This window comes from Uloborus diversus, unplaced genomic scaffold (assembly GCF_026930045.1).
Source record: "Uloborus diversus isolate 005 unplaced genomic scaffold, Udiv.v.3.1 scaffold_12, whole genome shotgun sequence".
In the NCBI taxonomy this organism is placed as follows: Eukaryota; Metazoa; Arthropoda; class Arachnida; order Araneae; family Uloboridae; genus Uloborus; species Uloborus diversus.
The window spans coordinates 6,783,015-6,807,419 of record NW_026557876.1 but is presented as its reverse complement, the minus strand read 5'-3'; the positions used below and the strand labels follow the sequence as shown (position 1 = coordinate 6,807,419).

General features: G+C 37.6%; 1 protein-coding gene across 1 annotated transcript in view; it reads left to right on the top strand.

Annotated features, from left to right (window-relative positions):
- LOC129232485 (ankyrin repeat and protein kinase domain-containing protein 1-like) overlaps positions 1 to 15,187 on the top strand; it is a 33,735-nt gene extending 18,548 nt beyond the window's left edge. Inside the window, exon 4 of the mRNA XM_054866630.1 lies at positions 13,612 to 15,187. Within this exon, the coding sequence (XP_054722605.1) occupies positions 13,612 to 14,653 (1,042 nt within the window). The 3' untranslated portion in view covers positions 14,654 to 15,187. The remainder of the gene's footprint in view (positions 1 to 13,611) is intronic.
- Positions 15,188 to 24,405: the final 9,218 nt, after the last annotated feature.

The window sequence follows — 24,405 nt, the reverse complement described above, 5'->3', positions numbered from 1 at the left end:
AGCTACGCCCCTGCAGTAAGTTACCGCCCTATAGCCAGGGTTAAGGCAGAAATACGTGAAATACACCGCCAACTCAGTCATTTCCAGCCGAGGACTGCAGTTTCGTGCTTATTAGCACTCATCAGCCCGAAGTACCCTTCCTATGCCGGGCTGATGGGTATTTCATGTATTTCTGCCTTAACCCGGCTATAGGGCGGTAACTTACTGAATATACCTGCCTTGCCTTCAAAATTCGAGTTGAACCGAACCATTTCTTCGGTCACTCGTCTGGTCTGTGCTAATTCTGTATTAGCTACCAGTTTGTTTGGCACTCTTGGCTTCCTTAAGAGGTTTTCCACTTCTAGCTCAGTCATTCCTATGACGGGCTGATGAGTGCTAATAAGCACGAAACTGCAGTCCTCGGTTGGAATTGACTGAGTTGGTGGTATATTTCACGTATTTCTGCCTTAGCCCTGGCTATAGGGCGGTAACTTACTGAATATACCTGCCTTGCCTTCAAAATTCGAGTTGAACCGAACCATTTCTTCGGTTACTCGTCTGGTCAGTGCTAATTCTGTACTAGCTACCAGTATGTTTGTTTGGCACTCTTGGCTTCCTTAAGAGGTTTTCCATCTCCGGCTCAGTCACTTTCCTATGCCGGGCTGATGAGTGCTAATAAGCATGAAACTGCAGTCCTCGGCTGGAAATGACTGAGCTGGCGGTGTATTTCACGTATTTCAGATCTAATCTTGTTTAACTTCCACGTTACACAGGGCTCAAAACTGGCTGTGGTCCGCTAATCCCAGACATAAAAAGTGATCCATTGAACCAGCCGGGGCTGATGAATGCAATGGCCCCATTTTTTGCAAAATAAGAAAGTAATATCTCAATTACAAAAATGAAGCAAAGCATTTTTACTTTTTGCTCAAATAATAATTAGTTTAACGCACACCTTCGGACCAGAGCTTTTGTGTTGCACAGGCTTTGGCGTTATATATATCATCTCAAAAATTTTGAAGTTTATATTCAAAATATATATCTGTACATTTGTACAGATTATTTTGTCTTGTCCCCTTGCCTTGTCCACCTTGGACCTAGAGCTTTTGAAACCATTCTGACTCTTTTTCAATTTAATTTGGAAAACCGGCATCATACCAGCTGACTGGAAATCTTCTACAGTAGAAGACCGTTATAACGCCGACCTATATAACGCAAATCTCTATAAAACGCACAACTTTCCAGAAGCAAACAATAGGTTTTGAAGTTAAAAAAATACCTCTGTTTTGCTATGCAAACATAAAAATTGTTATTTTGAAACAGTTTTTCATATTTCCATTTTAATTCAAAGCTTTCAAATGGAAATTAGTACCTTCCAGTTAACAGAAAATACCAGATGGCTCTTGCAAATGCAGCTGTTATGCAAACCATGAAGCTAGCAGAAGTGCAGGATAATGCACTTTCTTTTGATTGTGAAACATATTTATTTGTGAATAACTAATTTTAATGTTGGTGCTTTAATATTCATTGCAGATAAAACTCATTCTGAAGTGCTAATATAGAGACATATTCTGAACATTAGTTTCAAGATTTGTGAAATGATCTATATAACGCAAAAACCTGTATAACGCAAAAGCTCTGGTCCCAAGGTGTGCGTTATAATGGTCTTCTACTGTATCATTATACCTATACATAAGAAGGATAAAGACTTTGATAATCTTAATAGCTATAGAGCGATCTCATTAACTAGCGTAGTGGGAACGGCTATGGAGAAAATAGATGTGAGAAGACTCGACTACTATTTAGAATCGAAAGAATTACTGGCCGAAGATTAGGCGTGGTTCAGAGAGGTCATAGATCTGCTAACCAACATGTGGCTCTTTCGAGTCAACGTGTCCAGGACGAGCTGAATGACAGCCAGATCCAGGGTTCATACGCTCCTTCAAAACTCCTCCAATACTCCTTCATTTAGGAAATTTTTTTTGAAGGGCCCTTCAACCTCCTTCATTTTGGTTTTGACTCCTTCAATACTCCTTCTTTTTTGGTTCAAGACTGCATAATCTCTACATAGTACAAAATGAAGTCCCCAAAAAAGTCTGTGTGTTTGAACCCGCAAAGCTCAAGAACTACCCGGTCGATTGCGCTGAGATTTTCACAATTTGTTCCTTTAAGTCCTGAAAAGGTTTGTAAACTAGTTCGAATAAAATTTGATGAATAGTTCTTTTTTTATTCAAATATACGTCCAATTTTCACATAAATTTTTAAATATGGGGTGAAAAATTACTTGCACATATTAATATTACATATCGTTAGAAAGGGTAGAATTTTCCGCGTTCTACGTAATTTGTTTTAATGCTCTAACTTTGTTACGGCGGGAGTTATTTGCGTTTTTAGCTCGAATTGTTTTAGACTTAGCTGAAATTTAGGTACTACTTTCTTCATTAAATAAATCAATAAAAAGTGAAGGAATTGTCCCACAGCTTTCTTTTTGACGCCATAGGAAAAAGCGACCATTTTTACTCCAGATCTAACTCGACCTATGGTCGAAAAAATAAGCTTTTATCTCAAAAGGAAAAAAAGTGACAAGCCTTTTTAAATCAAGTTTAAGAAATCTTGATTCCATTCAAATTGTGAACCATTTTTTTTTTCGCATTTTAATTCCTTAAACTTAGTTTATTTTGTGTTTCCATGGTTATGCATTTTAAATCCATCTTTCTGGATTTAATTTCTTAAAAGTATTTTAATATCTGTCGTCATTGTTTGGAGGAAAATCATGATTTATTTTTTATTTATTTTTTACGCTTGATTGTTGAATATACGTCACTTGACACAATTTTTATTTTCAAGGTAGACCGGGCAATGCCGGGCAACGCAGCTAGTATTCCTCTATGATAGTTACTTAAAATCCTTCGATCGACAACTTAACTTTGTCATAAAGGCGATTTTAATGTAGTAATTTCGTATATATTTATTTTTTTCATGAAGATGTGATTTGCAAAATGATCATCGAAGTCATTAATGTTGAAGGTGAAAATACAGTAGAAGACCGTTATAACGCACACCTTGGGACCAGAGCTTTTGCGTTATACAGGTTTTTGCATTATATAGATCATTTCATAAATTTTGAAACTAACATTCAGAATATACCTATATATTAGCACTTCAGAATGAGTTTTATCTGCAATGAGTATGAAAGCACTACAATTAGTTATTCACAAATAAATGTTTCACAATCAAAATCCTGCACTTCTGCTAGCTTCATGGTTTGCATAAGAGCTGCATTTTCAAGAGCCATCTGGTATTTTCTGTTTACTATGAGTACTAATTTTAAATCTAAAAGCTTTGAATTAAGATGGAAACATTAAAAACTTTCAAAATTTAATTTGCCTAAAAATTTTTATTTTTGCAAAGCAAAACAGAGGGATTTTTTAAGCTTCGAAAACCTATTGTTTACTTCTGAAAAGTTGTGCAGTTTATAGAGAATTGCATTATACAGGTCGGCGTCATAATGGTCTTCTACTGTATTATTAGACGACTAAGACTTTTCATAAGTGAAGTAAAACAAGCTGAAATGGTGCTTGGTTGTTATTTTCAAGTTTTATGATTGTTGCTTCACACTCTCAGCAGCAAAAGTCAGTTTGTCTAATTATTATTTAAAAATACACAAGAGGATATACTATATTATGTGGTTGTGTTAAAAAACAATTGTTTATTAAGTTGAAGTTATGATATTGCAAAAAGGGTCATCCATAAGTGATGTCATGCCTTGAGGGAAAGAGGGTTCATGAAATTGTGACGAGGGGAAGAGAGAGGGTGACAAAAAGTGACATCATACAGTTATTATAGCAATATGTTTATGAAAAATATGACATGTGACAAGGGAAGGAGTAAGGCAAAATGTGACAAAGGGGGAAGGGCGTCAAATCTGTCGAAAACGAAGTGTGAGAACATTTAGGGATAGCCCAAAAGTATTCCTTTAAAATCTCATTTTACTCCTTCGAAACTCCTTTATTTTATTTCAGAAATTGAGTACGAACCCTGGACAATTTATTCCAACCATCAATTGCAGCAATACTTGATGATTTCTTTTTTAATTATTTGTCTCAACTGTACTAAATGTCGACAAAAACTTTTTCATGTTAGTATAACAAATGGTAATTTGTTGTCACCAGTATTGGATTGTTGTCTTGTTTCTCTATTAGGCTTTATTCTTGGCAAGATAATATTTAGAAATTGTATAGTGCCTTGAAAGTTTACATAGGGGTAAAGCATATTCAATTAAAACATATTTTCAGATATTTACATTATTATAATAGGGAAGTTTTCAATTTTTCAATTTTATTCTTATATGATAGAGTAACATGTGTGAATATCATAGGTGAAAAAATTTTTGCGATACGATAAGTAGTTTTTTTTAAATTAATTTTTAAAGTTCAAGCGCTTGTGACGTCAAATGGCATAGGAAGTGACGGCATGCGCTCTTCCGATAGGGGAGAAACCGAAGGACGTGCATTCGACTTTGAAGACGAAACGTAAAAGGCTTATCTCCTCGCGTTTCTGGAGCATTAAACCTCTCATCCTCTCGGAAATATTCGAATATCATCATTGATGTTACTTGAGGAAGATTATTTAGATTGTGCTTTAACGAATCCGGCCTCCATAGTGTGTTCAAAAGGATTATTGAATTTCTAAAAAATAAAAATGTCAGCGCGCTCAAAATGTCCCTAGCGAAAACAAGGGATCTTCGGCAGAAGGCTGCCCATTAGTGCCCTGTTACGTAGGCTCGTGACGTTTCAGAAGAGAGCACCTTTGCGCGTGGATTTTTAAAAATTCATTAAAAATCAATCACGGTGTTTTAAAAATCGGCGATGGTGAATTTTTTAGTTTTGAGGGTCAATTAACACTATCCAATAGCCAAAATATGAACATTTAATAGGTTGCAACTTCCCTATTGAAGAATTTTGAAAAGAAGGCCAAAACAAATAAGAGAAACTAACAAGATCATATTTAGTCAAGTTTATCGTAAATATCAAACCAAAAAGCAAAAGGGCAATGAAAAGCAAACACAAATCTCTCCTGCTCAAGAGACAATGATGTTGATGTTAAAAAAGTATCATCTCTCGGAAAGAAATTACAACTAGCCGTAAATTAAAAAAATAATATCAATAATACACTCAATACAAAAGAAACACACTCACATACGCACAAAAGAATTCATCCAAAAATAACACGCAAGAGACCGAATTATTTGAAAATGAAGGACTTTTAGACAATTAGAGGAGGTGTTTTGCACATTGCAAACAGTACCACCGATCTGCGCGAATTCAGAAAGAGTATTTTCAACTGTAAGAGAGTTGAGCACTAAAGTGAGTTCCAGGTTTAGAGACAATTCACTAGATGCATTATGTTTTTTACTGTTATTGATTTTTTATTATGACATTTGTTCCTTCATTTTATATTTGTTCACAATAAGTTTTCATAAATAGTACAATTTTTGTGCAGAATTATGAAATGTAGCAACGAAACAATATGTTTTCAAGCATTTATTCAGAAATTTCAAATACCGGTATTAATACCGGTATTTGAAAGTTCCGTATACCGATATTACGTTTTAAAAATACCCAATACTGGTATTGATCGGGTATTGCAAACCATAATTGTCGCGTATTTATAAATCTTAAAAATGTATTGAATAGTCAAGAGAACTTATCTTAGTTTAAAAAGTAAACTGAATGAATTTATCTACTGAATGAAATATATTAAGTTTTTAAATGGTAAAGTAATTAATAACTACAATTTTTTGAAGATTTTCAGAAATTAAAAAAAAATTGATTTGAATTAAAAAAATCCGACTTTTTTGGTTTCTTAAAAAAAGTCAAAAAAAAAAAAAAAAAAAAAAAAAATCACGAACTGTGATTTATAGAAACTAAGAAAAAAATAATACTAAGTGGAAATTTAAGTTTCAATTTTGTTTTTCAGCAGTTTTAGCAACGAAAAGCGATTTGGTCTCATTACATGGGCCGTAATATGGAAAACTCGGGGCAAAGATTACTCGACACAAAGTTGAAGACAAAAACGCTGAAAAGTACTATAAAACTAAAATGAATTGATATAGTCTTTAATTATGGTAAACCACATTTGATAACTTCAAAACATTATTAGAAATTCCATGGAAAGGAGAAAGATCAATCGTCATATTTGGGACAAAATAGTTTTTTTTTTTTTTTTGTTACTTATGCACACAACTCTGCATATATCTGCAGCATATGATCATATCCCCCACCCGATGCTGTGGTGTTATATAGACACCGGATATTATAAAGACACCAGAGCGAAACTAAGAAAGCTAACCACGGCCTTCGGCCAATAATCTACTTTTCTATGTTATCAAATCACAGGGAAAAAATTCGACATATATCTTTGGAAATTTATCGGCTACACAAATTGGGCTAAGAGAACAATATGCAACTTTTTTATACTAGTAATCTGCACTGAGCCATGTTGAAGCAAAACTTACAGAAACATAATATCTTTTAAAAAAAGTAACAAATTTATACATCAGTCTTCTGTAATAAGTTTGGCCTGGTTATTATAAACTGCCCAGCATAATGCTTTACCATCAATTAGGCTTTTTGATGATGATAAAGTCACGTTCTAGTGAATCTTTAGTATACTAAATCAAAAAAACAGGTGGATTGCCTTATTGGTCTATATGACCTTATGTGGCAAACCCAACATACAATTAATAACATGGACATGTAACATACATTGTACACACACACTCCTTGCCTCTTACCATGGCACACCAGGTTGCTGTGGCACCCAGTTTGAGAACCCCTAGTGTAAGAGGAACATTAGAGCTATGTAAAATAAACAACCTACAGGCAGTGCACTGGTCTCTGTTGGTGAATCCTGTTGTAAACATTGAGGTTCGATACGTTAGTGTTGAGTAAAAAAACACGGATAATCCACGGAAGCAGATAATCTGCATCTCATTAAAATTACACTTCTTTAACAGATAAACCGCGGATTATATGCTGGAAAATAAGATTCTTGAAAATGTTTTTTCTAAACGTATTCGATCATAATAAAATTCAAAAATCAACATTAAAATTTGCGTATAACCTTAAATTTTCGCATTAAAAAAACTTAAAGAGCTCCCACACTGTGACGCGAAGTCACGTGATCGAAAACAGAGCTGGATGTTGCATTCTGTAGATAAATTTGTGGCATTCCCGCGCTACAATTTTTTGTGGCGTTTATAGTTGATTCTCGCTTGATACCCCGTGCTGAAACTTCTCTTCCAACGCGACTCAAAAGCTTGATGTCTTGTGATGACTCGTAAATAATTCAATCGCTCATCAAAAGAACGCCTCCCGAGTAGCATCAACTCATCGGCCGATCATCCGCCATTCATCGAAATAGGATCAAACTTTGATCGGTCGATGATCTGATTCCGATGAGTTTTCATCGGAAATTGCTCCAATATATCTCATCGGCAATAGTAGAATCCCATCATCGGAATCCGATGAATTTTGCTCCCTATACCGATGAGATTTGGAGCAATATACGAGCAGTGCTGTTCGAGGCGATGAACTTTGGATGAAAATACGATGAGATTTGGAGCAATATACGAGCAGTGCTGTTCCGAGGCGATGAACTTTGGATGAAAATACGATGAGATTTGGAGCAATATACGAGCAGTGCTGTTCCGAGGCAATGAATTTAGGATGAAAATACGATGAGATTTGGAGCAATATACGAGCAGTGCTGTTCCGAGGCGATGAACTTTGGATGAAAATACGATGAGATTTGGAGCAATATACGAGCAGTGCTGTTCCGAGGCGATGAACTTTGGATGAAAATACGATAAGATTTGGAGCAATATACGAGCAGTGCTGTTCCGAGGCAATGAATTTAGGATGAAAATACGATGAGATTTGGAGCAATATACGAGCAGTGCTGTTCCGAGGCGATGAACTTTGGATGAAAATACCATGAGATTTGGAGCAATATATAAGCAGTGCTGTTCGAGGCGATGAATTTAGGATGAAAATACGATGAGATTTGGAGCAATATACGAGCAGTGCTGTTCCGAGGCGATGAACTTTGGATGAAAATACGATGAGATTTGGAGCAATATACGAGCAGTGCTGTTCCGAGGCGATGAACTTTGGATGAAAATACGATAAGATTTGGAGCAATATACGAGCAGTGCTGTTCCGAGGCAATGAATTTAGGATGAAAATACGATGAGATTTGGAGCAATATACGAGCAGTGCTGTTCCGAGGCGATGAACTTTGGATGAAAATACGATAAGATTTGGAGCAATATACGAGCAGTGCTGTTCCGAGGCAATGAATTTAGGATGAAAATACGATGAGATTTGGAGCAATATACGAGCAGTGCTGTTCCGAGGCGATGAACTTTGGATGAAAATACGATGAGATTTGGAGCAATATACGAGCAGTGCTGTTCCGAGGCAATGAATTTAGGATGAAAATACGATGAGATTTGGAGCAATATACGAGCAGTGCTGTTCCGAGGCGATGAACTTTGGATGAAAATACGATGAGATTTGGAGCAATATACGAGCAGTGCTGTTCCGAGGCGATGAACTTTGGATGAAAATACGATGAGATTTGGAGCAATATACGAGCAGTGCTGTTCCGAGGCGATGAACTTTGGATGAAAATACGATGAGATTTGGAGCAATATACGAGCAGTGCTGTTCCGAGGCAATGAATTTAGGATGAAAATACGATGAGATTTGGAGCAATATACGAGCAGTGCTGTTCCGAGGCGATGAACTTTGGATGAAAATACGATGAGATTTGGAGCAATATACGAGCAGTGCTGTTCCGAGGCAATGAATTTAGGATGAAAATACGATGAGATTTGGAGCAATATACGAGCAGTGCTGTTCCGAGGCGATGAACTTTGGATGAAAATACGATGAGATTTGGAGCAATATACGAGCAGTGCTGTTCCGAGGCAATGAATTTAGGATGAAAATACGATGAGATTTGGAGCAATATACGAGCAGTGCTGTTCCGAGGCGATGAACTTTGGATGAAAATACGATGAGATTTGGAGCAATATACGAGCAGTGCTGTTCCGAGGCGATGAACTTTGGATGAAAATACGATAAGATTTGGAGCAATATACGAGCAGTGCTGTTCCGAGGCAATGAATTTAGGATGAAAATACGATGAGATTTGGAGCAATATACGAGCAGTGCTGTTCCGAGGCGATGAACTTTGGATGAAAATACCATGAGATTTGGAGCAATATATAAGCAGTGCTGTTCGAGGCGATGAATTTAGGATGAAAATACGATGAGATTTGGAGCAATATACGAGCAGTGCTGTTCCGAGGCGATGAACTTTGGATGAAAATACGATGAGATTTGGAGCAATATACGAGCAGTGCTGTTCCGAGGCGATGAACTTTGGATGAAAATACGATAAGATTTGGAGCAATATACGAGCAGTGCTGTTCCGAGGCAATGAATTTAGGATGAAAATACGATGAGATTTGGAGCAATATACGAGCAGTGCTGTTCCGAGGCGATGAACTTTGGATGAAAATACGATAAGATTTGGAGCAATATACGAGCAGTGCTGTTCCGAGGCAATGAATTTAGGATGAAAATACGATGAGATTTGGAGCAATATACGAGCAGTGCTGTTCCGAGGCGATGAACTTTGGATGAAAATACGATGAGATTTGGAGCAATATACGAGCAGTGCTGTTCCGAGGCAATGAATTTAGGATGAAAATACGATGAGATTTGGAGCAATATACGAGCAGTGCTGTTCCGAGGCGATGAACTTTGGATGAAAATACGATGAGATTTGGAGCAATATACGAGCAGTGCTGTTCCGAGGCGATGAACTTTGGATGAAAATACGATAAGATTTGGAGCAATATACGAGCAGTGCTGTTCCGAGGCAATGAATTTAGGATGAAAATACGATGAGATTTGGAGCAATATACGAGCAGTGCTGTTCCGAGGCGATGAACTTTGGATGAAAATACCATGAGATTTGGAGCAATATATAAGCAGTGCTGTTCGAGGCGATGAATTTAGGATGAAAATACGATGAGAAGTAGTAACAACTGCGATATAGAAAGAAGCAGGAGGGAGAAAAAATAACAGTGGGAAGGGGAGTCCGCCATCTTGGATGATCACGTGACCCTTCCGCCATCTTGAAAACTTTCAGGATGGGGTATTTTCGGATGACGTCATTTGTGACGATTATTTAATATATTTTAATTTTTTTAATAACTTGTTTATTTAATTTCTAATTAAAAAACTTTTGATGAACGTGATTCATGAGTTCAATCTAAGTCGCTTTAGCCGGTAATCGAACCCGAGACCTCTGGAATACGAGATTCATGTGCCAACCATTAGACAAGTAATGCGCTGTCCAAGGAGGAAAATAATGTATTAAATGGAAAATCATTTGTGACGCCATCTATCGGGTGGCAAGGCCATGACAGATTTCTGAACGGAAAGTGAGAATTTTATTCAGTGAATATACTTTTGACGCCAGCTAGTGAAGAGTCGGAGTCGATCATTTTGCCCGCAAACCGAGTCGGAGTCAGTAATTTTGGGAGTCAAATTGAACGGAGTGGAATTGTTTTGGAGATAGAGAGGAAACATTCAAGAGTCGAAGTCTCATTTTGTTCACAATTCCAGTGAGGTAATCAGGGTTGGAATCGTGGAGTTAAAATTGAATTGATTTTGCTGCAAATAGGAGTAAACCCTTCCAAAATCCAGGAGTCGGATTCGGAGTCAAAGTCTCAGTCATTTCTCCTCCGATTCTCAACCCTGAATTTTGATCCGTATAGCCTTACGTTTGATCAACAGTCGGATATTCGAATAATAAAACTTATCCTATTTTAACAGTTGGGAGATTTCCAAAAATTTTAGATTGGGAAAATTTTTATTGGAAAATTTAAACGACCTACTTTTTTTAAGATGAAATGTAACTCGGCAAATTTTCATCAGAAAATTTGATCGTTACGATCTCTTTTTTCGATGAAATGTAGCTTGGCAAATTTTCATCGGAAAATTTGATCGTTAAGATCTCTTTTTCCGATGAAATGTAGCTCAACAAATTTTCATCGGAAAATTTGATCGTTACGATCTTTTTTCCCGATGAAATGTAGCTTGGCAAATTTTCATCGGAAAATTTGATCGTTAAGATCTCTTTTTCCGATGAAATGTAGCTCAACAAATTTTTATCGGAAAATTTGATCGTTACGATTTCGTTTTTTGATGAAATTTCGCTGGGAAAATTTTCATCGTAAAATTTGATCGTTACGATCTCTTTTTCCGATGAAATGCAGCTCGGCAATGAAAATTTGATTGTTGCAATCTCTTTTTCCGATGAAATGCAGCTCGGAAAATTTTCATCGGAAAATTTGATCGTTACGATCTCTTTTTCCGATGAAATGTAGCTCGGCAAATTTTCATCGGAAAATTTTATCGTTACGATCTCTTTTTCCGATGAAATGCAGCTCGGCAAATTTTCATCGGAAAATTTGATCGTAAGGATATACTTTTCCGATAAAAAACAGCTCATCGAAAACCGTTCTCGGATTCTGATTACAACGATATCAGCGTGCATTACGCGATGAGTTTAGGAGGAGTCGATGATCGGGCCGAGCAAAATCCGATGAGTTGATGCTACCTGGGCTTATATAAATTAAAAAGGAATGAAATCCTCCACACGCTTATAACGCACTCGCTTTCTCTGATAATCTTAGAAGCAATAATAACTCTTAGTTCTTGCGAAAACATGTTTTCAAAATACCATACAAATAAACAATACGCAGTCGAAAAATTGAAAGATATGCCTATTTGAAAAATTATGTTTCATTTTTTACCAGGTTTTAATTTTTTTAAAAACAATATTGCTTTCTGAAAACAGCAAATATTTTTCACACCTCGTTTTCTTTCATTTATGCTGGTTTTGCGATCCTTTTAAAAAAAAGCTTTCCTTAAAAACTTGAATAATGTTGCTGCTAAAGTACGCTTGGAAACCGGTATGTTGGGGGAAGTCACTGCCCGTGATGACAAGCTTCACTGTCTCCTTCAGTCCGTGACGTCATAGCAATTTAAAGCGTGTTTCGATTATGACTAATGCTTACTAATTGCAGTTTAATTGGTCATTTTCGATGTACTCGTAGTTTTTCAGGCTCTTTCATTTGAAAATGAGTTTGAAAATCGTGCAAGACGTCCATTCCGAACGTCATCCCGATCGTTTTCGTTTCTCGTCGGTTGTTTTTTGTCGTGTGGCAGCTAAGCTGGCAATTTCGGGTGCGCTGTTTCGCTTGTATCGTAGTTTGGTGTAAAGTCTGGACTTCCACAGTACCCACATGCCACAAGTGCTAGTTTATACTGCCGTGTGCAGGTAAAGGGCAGTAACTACAAATTTTTCATTTTTTTGCATTTTTGTCATCTATTGTACGTTATCTTTATAGTACAAGCTCGCTTATTTGGTTTCCGCTGAAAAAAAGGCGCGAAAATGCCGTCTAATTTCAACTTTCCCCTTTTGTTAGTATTGAATCCAAAACGCGTTTCTTCAAATATCTCAAAAACTCTTTTCTGCAGATACTGCCGTTTACCTGCACACGGCAGTATAGGGTAGGCAACCATTCACAGCACAACAACACATTCACACAAAGAAAGGACTAGGACATGAGAGAGAAGGTACATTCATGCCCGATCCTGGATTCGAACCCGATCGTAGTCGTACTACTCTGACCACCAGACAAAGCGGGCGGCGTTCCTCGTCAGTGTTTTCAGAGTGTGATTTTTTAGAAAGAAGGTAAACGGTGTCGAGCTTAAGTCGAATGTGTGTTAAAGGGAATTACTCTCCATAGACTAATAATAAGAGTAGACCGAGCTTTCCCAGACTTGCTGATGAAAAAATTGGTTCATGGATACATCATGTGGCTAGTGGGAGGCTCGATGAAAACTTTGGCGGCATGGTTTGCTAGATGGCAGGATTATCTCTAGTTTGGCACTCGACATGTATTTTAAGACGTAATGTGTTTTCATTATAATTTTTTTCCAGGTGCAGAGATTGAACTGTTTTTCTTTTAGTTATGCATAATTTTGGCATTAGTTTTTGATCACAGTTTTCAGAAACTTTTATTTCATTTGGAACTGCTACGTCAGCGTTGGCGTGAACGTAATGGCGTAAACGTTTTGCGTCAACGCAAAAATATACTAATCGGGTATCTTAAATTAAAATTGTAGGTAAAAATCTTACCGTTTGCTGATTTATTTTGTGCGCTTGCATCTTTAATTGCTTAGAGAGTTATTGAAATTGGCTAAAGAAAATGCGCAATACTATCTAAACGAAAAACTCACTATATTAACAAAATATTTACAACTTAGAATAACAAATTTACAAATTGGACTCCATAAAAAATCATTCTTCCGTGTTCCATCAATTCTATTTATTTTATTTCTCGTGAGCGTTGATCGTGTGCTACGATCGACGCCCGCTGTTGCTAGGATATCCACCAGTCACATGGTTTGGTTTATGAGCAGCAAAAGGGTTGCCATAGCTCGGTCTATTCTTATTATTAGTCTATGCTACTCTCTCTTCTAGGAGACATCGGGTCGCACCTGTTTCCTTTGCGTTGCATGGAGCAGTAGGGGATGGTGACTTGGAGAGGATGAGAGATCTACTGGATGCTGGATGCGACACCCGGGCCACGGATAAAGAGGGAAGGACACCCCTCCACTTGGCTCTGTGGTGCTGGAATGAGGCAGCAGCAGAGCTCCTAGCGGATGTAGACGGCGAGAACAACATCCAGGATGCACTCGGATTCACCCCTCTGCATTACGCTGCGGTGAGGGGACTCGTCGGAATCATCCAGAAGTTGCTCGCTAGTGGTGCAGACACACGTCTGAAGGATGTTCGTGGAATGACGCCCCTGCACACTGCCCTGGCCTTGAGACATGAATGTGCAGCGAGATCGCTGTTGGAGGCCGATTCTGCACTCGACAGCCCGGATGAAGAGGGGCGCACCCCTCTGCATTACGCTGCACTGAGGGGTTCTGTGCAGATAGCGAGAGAGTTAGTGTCGAGGGGGGTGTGTCCGCACGTCAAAGCTGACGATGGAAGGTATCCGCTGCACATCGCTCTGAGAGAAAATCACTACGACGTCAGGGGAGTGATCCTCGCAACGTACGCCTGCAGAGGCATCGCGATAGATTGGAACGAGATGAAGCTTCCACCGGATCAGATGGAGCGCTGCATCCTATTGCTCTCGGTGCGAGAGGCCGAGATCCGAAGGATGAGGGATTCCCGGGTGGAGGGATCCAGGCTGTCCTTCTACCACGTTGCCAGGCGACCCGCATCCAGGATCGCCCCGTGTCTTTCCAATGAAGTGATCCGACGGCTTTCGGTCGGTGATGGCCCAGTGCGGGATTTTCCCGTCTACGGCCACCTCCTCGCTTCGAAACTGAAGCAAGTCGAGGAGAGGAGGAATCTTGCCGATCGGTGTCTCGAGTGCTTCTACCTCCTCTCCCGGAAGTTGTCTCCTTTGCCGTTGACGTGCATCGACATCATCTTCCTGTGCCTGACTAGCGCTGACATGCGAAACTTCATCCGTGCCATCCAGCATGAGTCTCGAAGTGTCCTTTGAAGTGCCTTGCAGTAAGGAAAAAAGGGTTGGCTGAAACTAAGCCTTGTTGATAGTCGTTCTGTGCTGCCGTGGAATTTCCAGTTTCGATTTGTTTCATTCCCGCGAGTTATCGCTTCTTGGTGTGAAAATTTATTGTACATTCGCTTGAAAATTTTCGCCAAGCACAACATGTATAGATTATAGTTTTTTTTTCTCAAATTCTGCTGATTTTGAACTTTATTTTTGGTGCAATCTGTAGTTCAACCATTGAATGGAGAAACTTCATTCCCCTATGGAATTCAGCAACATCCTTCTCGGAGGATTATTTTCTATTTGAAGGTGAACAATTCCTTCGAAAGATGTGAATCCTTTGTTCATGAATACCGAAAGTGCAGACTAAGAACATGAAGATACTTTGCTGAACCTTTTCTGCTGGATATATGTTTTTATTAATCTCTCATCAAAATAAGAAATCATTCTTCAATGATTTAGAAACCTTTTGAATATGTTTGTGTATCATTTGAAAAACTCGTTATTTGTAACGATGGATATGTGTAATACTACATAATAAAAACTATTTTAATCAATCAAATAAGCTGTTTTATTATATTCGCATGTAAAAGAAATTTTTTAACTGACCTGTAATGTCAGCATCACACAAACAGACAAAAAACACTTGGTTGGGAATTCAGAAGCCATATTTTCCTTACTTTTTTGTTAGGGGGGGGGGGTTAGAAATGCCATCACAGCAAATTCTTCACTATGATAGTCACAAATTGCCAAAGAAAGACTTTTAATTAGTTTTTACTTTAGAAAATTCTGGAACCACTTTTTTTAACCACATGTAATGCAAAAACGTTGTGAAGTTATTTTCCTAAGTTAAATTGAAAGACAAAAAGAAAATTATCATAAATTAATGCAGAAATTATTTAGTAAGTTTTTACAGAAGATTTCACACGTGTAAAACTTTTGTACATAGTTTTCTTTACTTTGCATTAAAGAAGGGGGGAGGGGAAGAGATTAAGGTAAACCGTCCTTAGGAGCTTAATGGGAAGGAATCTGTTTTGGAACTCCCTCAGTCACTTTTTGTTATTGGAGTTCCATAAACGCAACATCGGACAATCTTCGATAGAGGGGGTGATTCCATCAAGTCCTAAAAATGCAATTGTACGCCATCTTTGGTGGCAATAGACAAAGGCATGAGATTCAGCCCTTTCCGCTGGAAATGTAGGATATTCAAGTTCAAAGATGCAATTTTTTGTAAGGAAGAGGAGAGAGATCATAAAATTGCAAAGATGGTTATTATAATTATTTATGCATTTTTTTCGGCAACCAAATCGAAAAAAAATCGAGAAAGCATATTCATAAAAAAAATCTTTCTTATAATTCTGATCCCTCCCCATGCTTGACGAAGAAGCAATATTCCCAACAAAAACAAAATTACACACGCCAAATCTTGACGACCATACCAATTCCCGATTTATCTCAAAAGCAAAGCAAAGAAGGAAAATTAAAAATTATTTTAAAAGCCTTTCTTAAAATAACTACAAACATTTATTTGTTAACAAACACAAAATGGCAACAGTTAAAAAGTAAATCATCGCGATGCTCCATGCCATAGACTAATAATAAGAGTAGACCGAGCTTTCTCATTCTTGCTGATGAAGAAAATTGGTTCAGAGATGTATCATGTGACTAGTGGAAGGGCTTGGCGAAGACTTTGGCAGCATGGTTGCTAGATGGCAGCATTATCTATAGTTTGGCACTCGACATGTATTTTAAGAAAATGTGTTTTCATTAAAAAAAACTTCCAGGTACAGAGATTGAACTGTTTTTCTTTTAGTTATGCATTATTTTGACATTAGTAATAGTTTTTGATCAGTTTTCGGTAACTTTTATTTCATTTGGAGCTGTCAGCGTTGGCGTGAACGAAATGGCGTAAACGTTTTGCGTTAACGCAAAAATGTACTAATCGGTATCTTAAATTGAAACTGTAGGTAAAAATCTTACCGTTTGCTGATTCTTCTTGGTCGCTTGCATCTTTTATTGCTTAGAGAGTTATTGAAATTGACTAAAGAAAATGCACAATACTATCTAAACGAAAAACTCACTATATTAACAAAATATTTACAACTTAGAATAACAAATTTACAAATCGGACTCCATAAAAGATCATTCTTCCGTGTTCCATCAATTCTATTTATTTTATTTCGCGTTGGCGTTGATCGTCTGCTACGATTAACGCCCGCTGTTGCTAGGATATCCACCAGTCACATGGTTTGGTTTATGAGCAGCAAAAGGGTTGCCATAGCTCGGTCTACTCTTATTATTAGTCTATGCTCCATGCGGATTGTATGGAAAGACAAACATCCCTTTTACAGCCCGAAATGGACGAATCTATTATTTTTTAGCGATGCCAGCTTTTGCAGAAGCAGAATCTCCATAGACTAATAATAAGAGTAGACCGAGCTATGGCAACCCTTTTGCTGCTCATAAACCAAACCATGTGACTGGTGGATATCCTAGCAACAGCGGGCGTTAATCGTAGCAGACGATCAACGCCAGCGCGAAATAAAATAAATAGAATTGATGGAACACGGAAGAATGATCTTTTATGGAGTCTGATTTGTAAATTTGTTATTCTAAGTTGTAAATATTTTGTTAATATAGTGAGTTTTTCGTTTAGATAGTATTGTGCATTTTCTTCAGTCAATTTCAATAACTCTCTAAGCAAAAAAAGAAGCAAGCGACCAAGAAGAATCAGCAAACGGTAAGATTTTTACCTACAGTTTCAATTTAAGATACCGATTAGTACATTTTTGCGCTAACGCAAAACGTTTACGCCATTTCGTTCACGCCAACGCTGACAGCTCCAAATGAAATAAAAGTTACCGAAAACTGATCAAAAACTATTACTAATGTCAAAATAATGCATAACTAAAAGAAATACAGTTCAATCTCTGCACCTGGAAGTTTTTTTTAATGAAAACACATTGTCTTAAAATACATGTCGAGTGCCAAACTATAGATAATGCTGCCATCTAGCAACCATGCTGCCAAAGTCTTCGCCAAGCCCTTCCACTAGTCACATGATACATCTATGAACCAATTTTCTTCATCAGCAAGAATGAGAAAGCTCGGTCTACTCTTATTATTAGTCTATGAGAATCTCATTCAAATAAGCAGAATACCGGCATCACATTTTTACTCCCCCCCCCCCTAATTCAGGTAGATTCGTCTTATCTGGACGTCTGAAAATTCCATACAATCCGTGATTGGACAGTAATAAGAGTAGACTATAGAGTAAAGAAATATACATAGAGAGGCCCCGTATATGGTAAAAAGGAGATGAAATTGAAGCCGGAATTATGGGATACAGCGGTGCAATTATGGGCGGGGTTATGAAAGCAACCAAATAAAGTAGCTTGCGGATTGGTTTATATTTTAATTTATGTTGTAATGCACTTTCAAAAGCGTGCTTCATAAACTTGCAACAATATCTAAGTTTAAATTAACTACCAATTGAGATTCATTAATGGAATGTTTTGAATCAAAATGTATCTCAAGATAGTTAACAAGAAGCTAAGGATACGTAAAAAGTAGTCGAAAACTTTGTACTGCATAGTGAATAAAATATGACAACGTATATAAAGTGCAAATTGAGAATGAAAAAAGGTTAAAAAAACAGCAAACAGCTGTTTCGGCACTCTAAAATACAAGTGCCGTCATCAGTGCATTAAAAACGAAGACAGGTTCACCCGACTAAAACACAGTCGAGGCGAACAATGGAATGAGAGACGAGTTGTAAAAGATATGAGAGCAGTACCGGAAACAATGACGTCAAGTTACGTCAGAACTATAGTGCCTAGAAAGAGTAGTGTGCCGATCGGCGGGGAAAAAGTGAGGTCAGATCTGAGGAAAATCCAGGTGGCGCTACACTCGAGTAGTACGTTATGCTCCTCAATCAGACTCGTTTTAAATCAGCGATTGCATGCTGATTTCGCAGTTTAAAAGCCCCGTTTTTCGGATTAAACTTATTTTTGCGCAAAAGACAAATTCTGTAATAAGTGCTAATTGTTACATGGATGTTCGTTTATTTTTTGAAGCATATAAAATTACCTTATTACCTTATTATAAAACTACCTTACTTCAATGAAAATAGTAGACTATAAGGGTCCATTCATTAAATACGTAAGGGTCCCGAGGGGGAGGGGGGTTGGAAAAGCCTCTACGTACCCTTACTTGGGGGGAGGGTCAAACTCATTCTTACATAATATTTTCCAAGTCGATATTTCACATTAGAAATTGCGCGGTCAAGTGATTTGGCAGAGATTATGTTCCATTTGCGTCTGGAAGGTAAGAAACGTGTTAGGATAAGATGTTTTTTTTTATTTGTTTTACAAAGAATTTATAGTGTAAAACATAATAAAGGAGTCGCATTGCGTACGGCATGTTTTATTTGTAATTAATATTACATCAAAAAAAAAAAAAAAAGTCGAAAAAACATTCAGTTTAGATTCTTTTCAGTAACTATTTCTTTACGCAAAAGGTTTAATTTAATAATGTGAATTTAATAACGATTCCAGTGATGTAACGATTCAAGATTTGTTATTTTATCATTTTGAAAAACAAAATGGAATCTTACATAAAAATGGGGAGGGGGGGAATTCTTACGTACCCTTACATGAGGGGGGGTCAAAAATTGCCAAAATCATCCTTACGTAATTAATGAATGGCCCTTAAGTATTCAATAACAGCGCGTCTCTTATTTCTCTACTAATAATAAAAATGAGTCTCTCTGTCTGGATTTCTGTCCGGAATTCTGTCTGGATCCCTGTGATGCGCACAGCGCCTATACCGTTCGGCCGATTTTCATGAAATTTAGTACAAAGTTAGTTTGTAGCATGGGGGTGTGCACCTCGAAGCGATTTATCGAAAATTCGATTTTGTTCTTTTTTTATTTTTAAATTTAAAAAACAGTTTCCGAAGCAGAATTATCATAAAATGGACGAGTAAATTACGAAATTATCCTCACGTGGAATCGTAACATGGGGAAGAGAGAATGAACATAGCCAATTGGCGAGAAATTCATCATCCATTATTTGTAAATATACAGGCTAATCAAATGACCTTTTAATTTTCTCCTTCGGGCAAAGTCGTGCGGGTACCGCTAGTTACAAAATAAAACTGCTTCTAAATTCTTGAAGCTAATTAAAATTATCAGGGCTTCTCAGTCTGAGTCGAAGAGTCGGAGTCGCTTGAAAACCTACCGACTCCGACCTGTTTTTTTTTTTTTTTTTTTTTTTAATTTTCAAGGACTTTCCTTACATTAAAAAAATAATGGGGCCACTTGCTCCGATCACATATTTAACTACATACTAATTTGCAAATAACTGCAATTGGCAAACAGCTGGCTTGATTATTTGTTGAATTTTCGGTAATACTCATCAACGTCAAACTGCTAGTTTGCTTATTTTTACAACGTTCTTTAGAACCTGTCAGCAAACGGTTTTGTTGTCGATAATTTTCGAAATAGAAGTAGTTTTTGAATCTGACGCTATCACTGTCAAAAAAAGTATTTATGTATCTTTATCTTTTATCTCATATGTAAAACAGCGAAAGAAATGTATCCTTAAAAACTAAAAAAAAATGGGGAACCTCCTCGTCCCTCTCCTTTGTCTAACATTGCTTATGATATCTTTAAAATGTTCTTTTAAAAGGAAGCGCAGCTTCTGAATATGCTTATAATGCGTTTCAATAAAATGTTTTTCGAAATGCAGAGCACAAATTGAGCAATATTTATCAAAAACTTTATCTAACCTGGGAATTAACGAGTTCCACTTCTTTAGTTTTTCTTCATCTGCTGGAGCTTTAAAAAGCGAAACTTTTTCTTTGCATGTTTTGTATCCACTTTTGCACCCTGGTACGAAACAAGATGAAGCTTTACTTCTTCTAATATTAAACTTTGATGCCTCCATTAAAAGCCTTAAACGCTGTTTCATGAAATATTCATGAAATAAAGGTAAAAAAGAGAAACGCGGAACTAAATTGTAACAAAATCCCGCGTCTACTAATGTAAACACCGCGAAATTGAACGTACACCTCGACCGCACTGCCCTCTAGCGGTTTTCATACATTTTGTCTTCAAGAATCGAAGGGGAAAAAGCGCCGATAGGCACACTATTCTTTCTAGGCACTATAGTCAGAACTCCAGAGGACTGTTTGCTGGTTTTTTAACCTTTTTACTTCCTTTTACAAAAAAGGAAGTATTGTATTCGCGAAAAAATTTTCACTCAAAAATCGCCCTTAATTTCCATTTTGCTCACCCCCAAATGAATGTTGAGTTTTTTTTTCGATTCGACCACATGCGGAAAAGTGCCTAAGAATGTATAGACACGCGAAATATCCATTTTGACCATCACCGAGGTAATTACAACGACTTTTCTCGTAACGTCTGTATGTATGTGCGTATGTGCGTATGTGCGTATGTGCGTATGTATCTCGCATAACTCAAAAATGGTATGTCCTAGAAAGTTGAAATTTGGTACATAGACTCGTAGTGGGGTCTAGTTGTGCACCTCCCCTTTTGGTTGCTTTCGGATGTTCCTAAGGGGGTCTTTTGCACCTTTTTGAGGGGAAATCATTGTTAATTTCGATGTAAACTCAAGTGGCGTTATAATTTGTCGGACACTTGGCGATATATCGCCAGTCTTTTGGTCGCCAAGTTTTGTCGCCAACTTGGCGACAAATTTGGCGGAGTTTTTTTTTTTTTTTTTTTTGGTTTCAATTTGGCCATTGTTGGTGATATTTAGAGAATAAATATTGAATCACATTAAAATAGCGAATAATGGGGAAATGATATTAAATTGGAGTAAAAGGAAGTCATGTGATGCACACATCAGCTCGTTTCATTCTCAATTTGTACTTTATATACGTTGTCATATTTTATTCACTCAAGAAGATAAGGAACTTGGGATACAGCGGTGCAACTTCCGGCTTCAATTTCTTAGTATAGCGGGGCCTCTCTATGTAATTTCTTTACTCTATGGAGTAGACTGAGCTTTCTCATTCTTGCTGATGAAGAAAATTGGTTCAAACATGTATCATGTGACTGGTGTGGGGGTTTGGCGAAAACTTTGGCAGCATTATCTATAGTTTGGCACTCGACATTTATTTTAAGACGGAATCGACTTTCATTAGTTTATTTTTTCTTTCCCCTGGTTCAGAGATTGAACTGTTTTTCTTTTAGTTATGAATTATTTTGGCATTAGTAATTAGTTTTAGATATAACAGTTTTCTGTAATTTGTAATGTTATGTGTTGACTAAAAGTTTTCGCTGCAAACAAGTTGAAACAAGTTGCCTTGTACATTATGCTGAAACTTATAGATACTTTATAGAACCATTAACATAAAAAAGTTTAATTTAAACTTTTAAGATTAAGCTAAAGCCCTCGATCGTAGAGTTCAAGCAGCGCGACACGTCCACCACCTTGGGGCTAAACAACGCTTTCTCCCAGTGTCTGCTATGATGAAGTAGCGTCTGTGTGTCTTGCTCCGTGATCGAGGTTTCTTATTAACTCCTTCCTAACAAGGCCGCCGAAAAGCCAAGGTGGGCCTCTTGTCAGTTTGGTCGCCGGGTCTCCCTCAAAGGACGGGCTCCTATTTTCCGACTAAGTTGACATGGCCTCTCGTCGGCCCTGCTTGCTAATCCGCAATCAAGAAAGGTCACAATCAAAAAGCAAAACATGCTACTTCATCAGAACAGACATAAGAAGAAAGCAGCACTCAGCTCCAACATGGCAGTCATTTCGCTACTTAAGCTAAGTCTAGGGTTTAGTTGCAACATGAGCTGCCTTTCAACAGTAAAAGAATGTTTTTGAAATGAACATTATCATTGACAGCTCATTTTGATATAAAGTATATTTTCCAACAATAAGTATAGCCCCTAAAACACTCGCCTTGGGCACGGCCTCCAACCGCAGCATGGGCTTTTTTCTTCAGATCTTTCACCTGTTAGTTATAGCTAGAACTAAACAATAAAAAGGGACAGGGCCGGATTTGGAAGTGTGGAGGCCCCGGGGCAACGAAGGAGTGGAGGCCTCTAATCAGGGTTCGAAAAGATCATCATATTTTCGAAAATATCCGATACTTAGATATATATCCGATATTTTCGATCAGCACTTTTAATAGTAAATACATCCTAAAGTTACTGCTATTTATTTTTTTTATATTATTATTATATATAGGAGAGAAAAAATGTAAAATTTGCTGACCCGTGAAAGTTAGGATATTTTGTAAAAAAACTTTCTGTGGGGCCCCCTTTGTTGTGGAGACCCAGGGGCAGTATCCCTGCCTGCCCTCCTCTAAATCTGGCTCTGAAAAGGGAGGTAAACTGTTCAAGCATAAATTGGAGAATAGTTCTCTTGTGAATAAATTTAAGATCTTACTTTTTCTACTTTATTTTTCCTTTTCAGAATGTAAAATGAAACCAGAAACTAACTATATTCAGTAAATTACCGCCCATTAGCCAGGGCTAAAGCAGAAATACATGAAATACACCGCCAGCTCAGTCATTTCCAGCCGAGGACTGCAGTTTCGTGCTTATTAGCACTCATCAGCCCGGAATAGGAAAGTGACTGAGCTGGAGATGGAAAACCTCTTAAGGAGGCATAGAGTGCCAAACAAACTGGTAGCCAATATAGAATTAGCAGACCAGACGAGTGACCGAAGCAATGGTTTCCATCTCCAGCTCAGTCACTTTCCTATGCCGGGCTGCGATGAGTGCTAATAAACACGAAACTGCAGTCCTTGCCAAAATGACTGAGCTAGCGGGGTGTTTCATACAGAAACTAACTAGTTTAAGTTGTTCATTCGTTTTCAGTGGCGGCCCTATGTTTTGCGGGGCCCTGGGCGAAGACTTTTTGCGCCCCCCCCCAAATAAAAAATAATGATAATCGTATTAATTATAGGGATTTCCATCACAAGAGTAATGCCACCTCCCTCCCCCACTACGAACGGGACCAAATAAAAAAAGTCCCTGAAAGGATGCCTCTTAAAGATTTCAACTCCTCAGTTTCAGCCATGCCATGACTTCCAGCTGGTGTAAACCCCTTTTAATTTATAAATAAAACGAATGTATATTGATGTAATTTGGTAATGTTTAACATGCAAGGAAAAGCTTTATTGTGACGAAATGGGAAGATTGGGCACTGAGCACTTTGAGCGAGAGAGAGAGAGAACATTAAGCCCAATGCCTTTGAGAACATTGGGCCCAATGTTCCCGGCACCCAATATGCTCTGCGCCACGGCGCCCAATGTTCCTGGCTGTTAGAATTTTTTTAATTTGATTGTTTTTCGTACGTACATTTGAAAGCACATTTGCATATTTTCTTATATATTTTTAAAGTGAAAAGGATCACTGCAAACCGTGAACTGAATTATGCAAATGTTCTGTCCTTATAAGTTAAGGAAACAAGATGTTTTTGCTTTTAGAAGGTTATGCCGTTAATTTGGTTAGCAACAAAGATCGTAGATATGAAATTCATGTATGTTATAATATCTTCAATAAAAGATTTGCTTTTAAATAAGTGTCTTCTGATCTCAACAGACGGAAATTGTTATTTTCATGGTGGATGTAAGTTATAAACGCTATTAGCGGTAATATATTCTACATTGGTTATGGGGCCTTAAAAACCCTGATAAATAACTATAGACTTTTCGTCATATCGCTGGACTTGATATATCAGAAAAGAATGGAGAACAGCCTAGAAGAA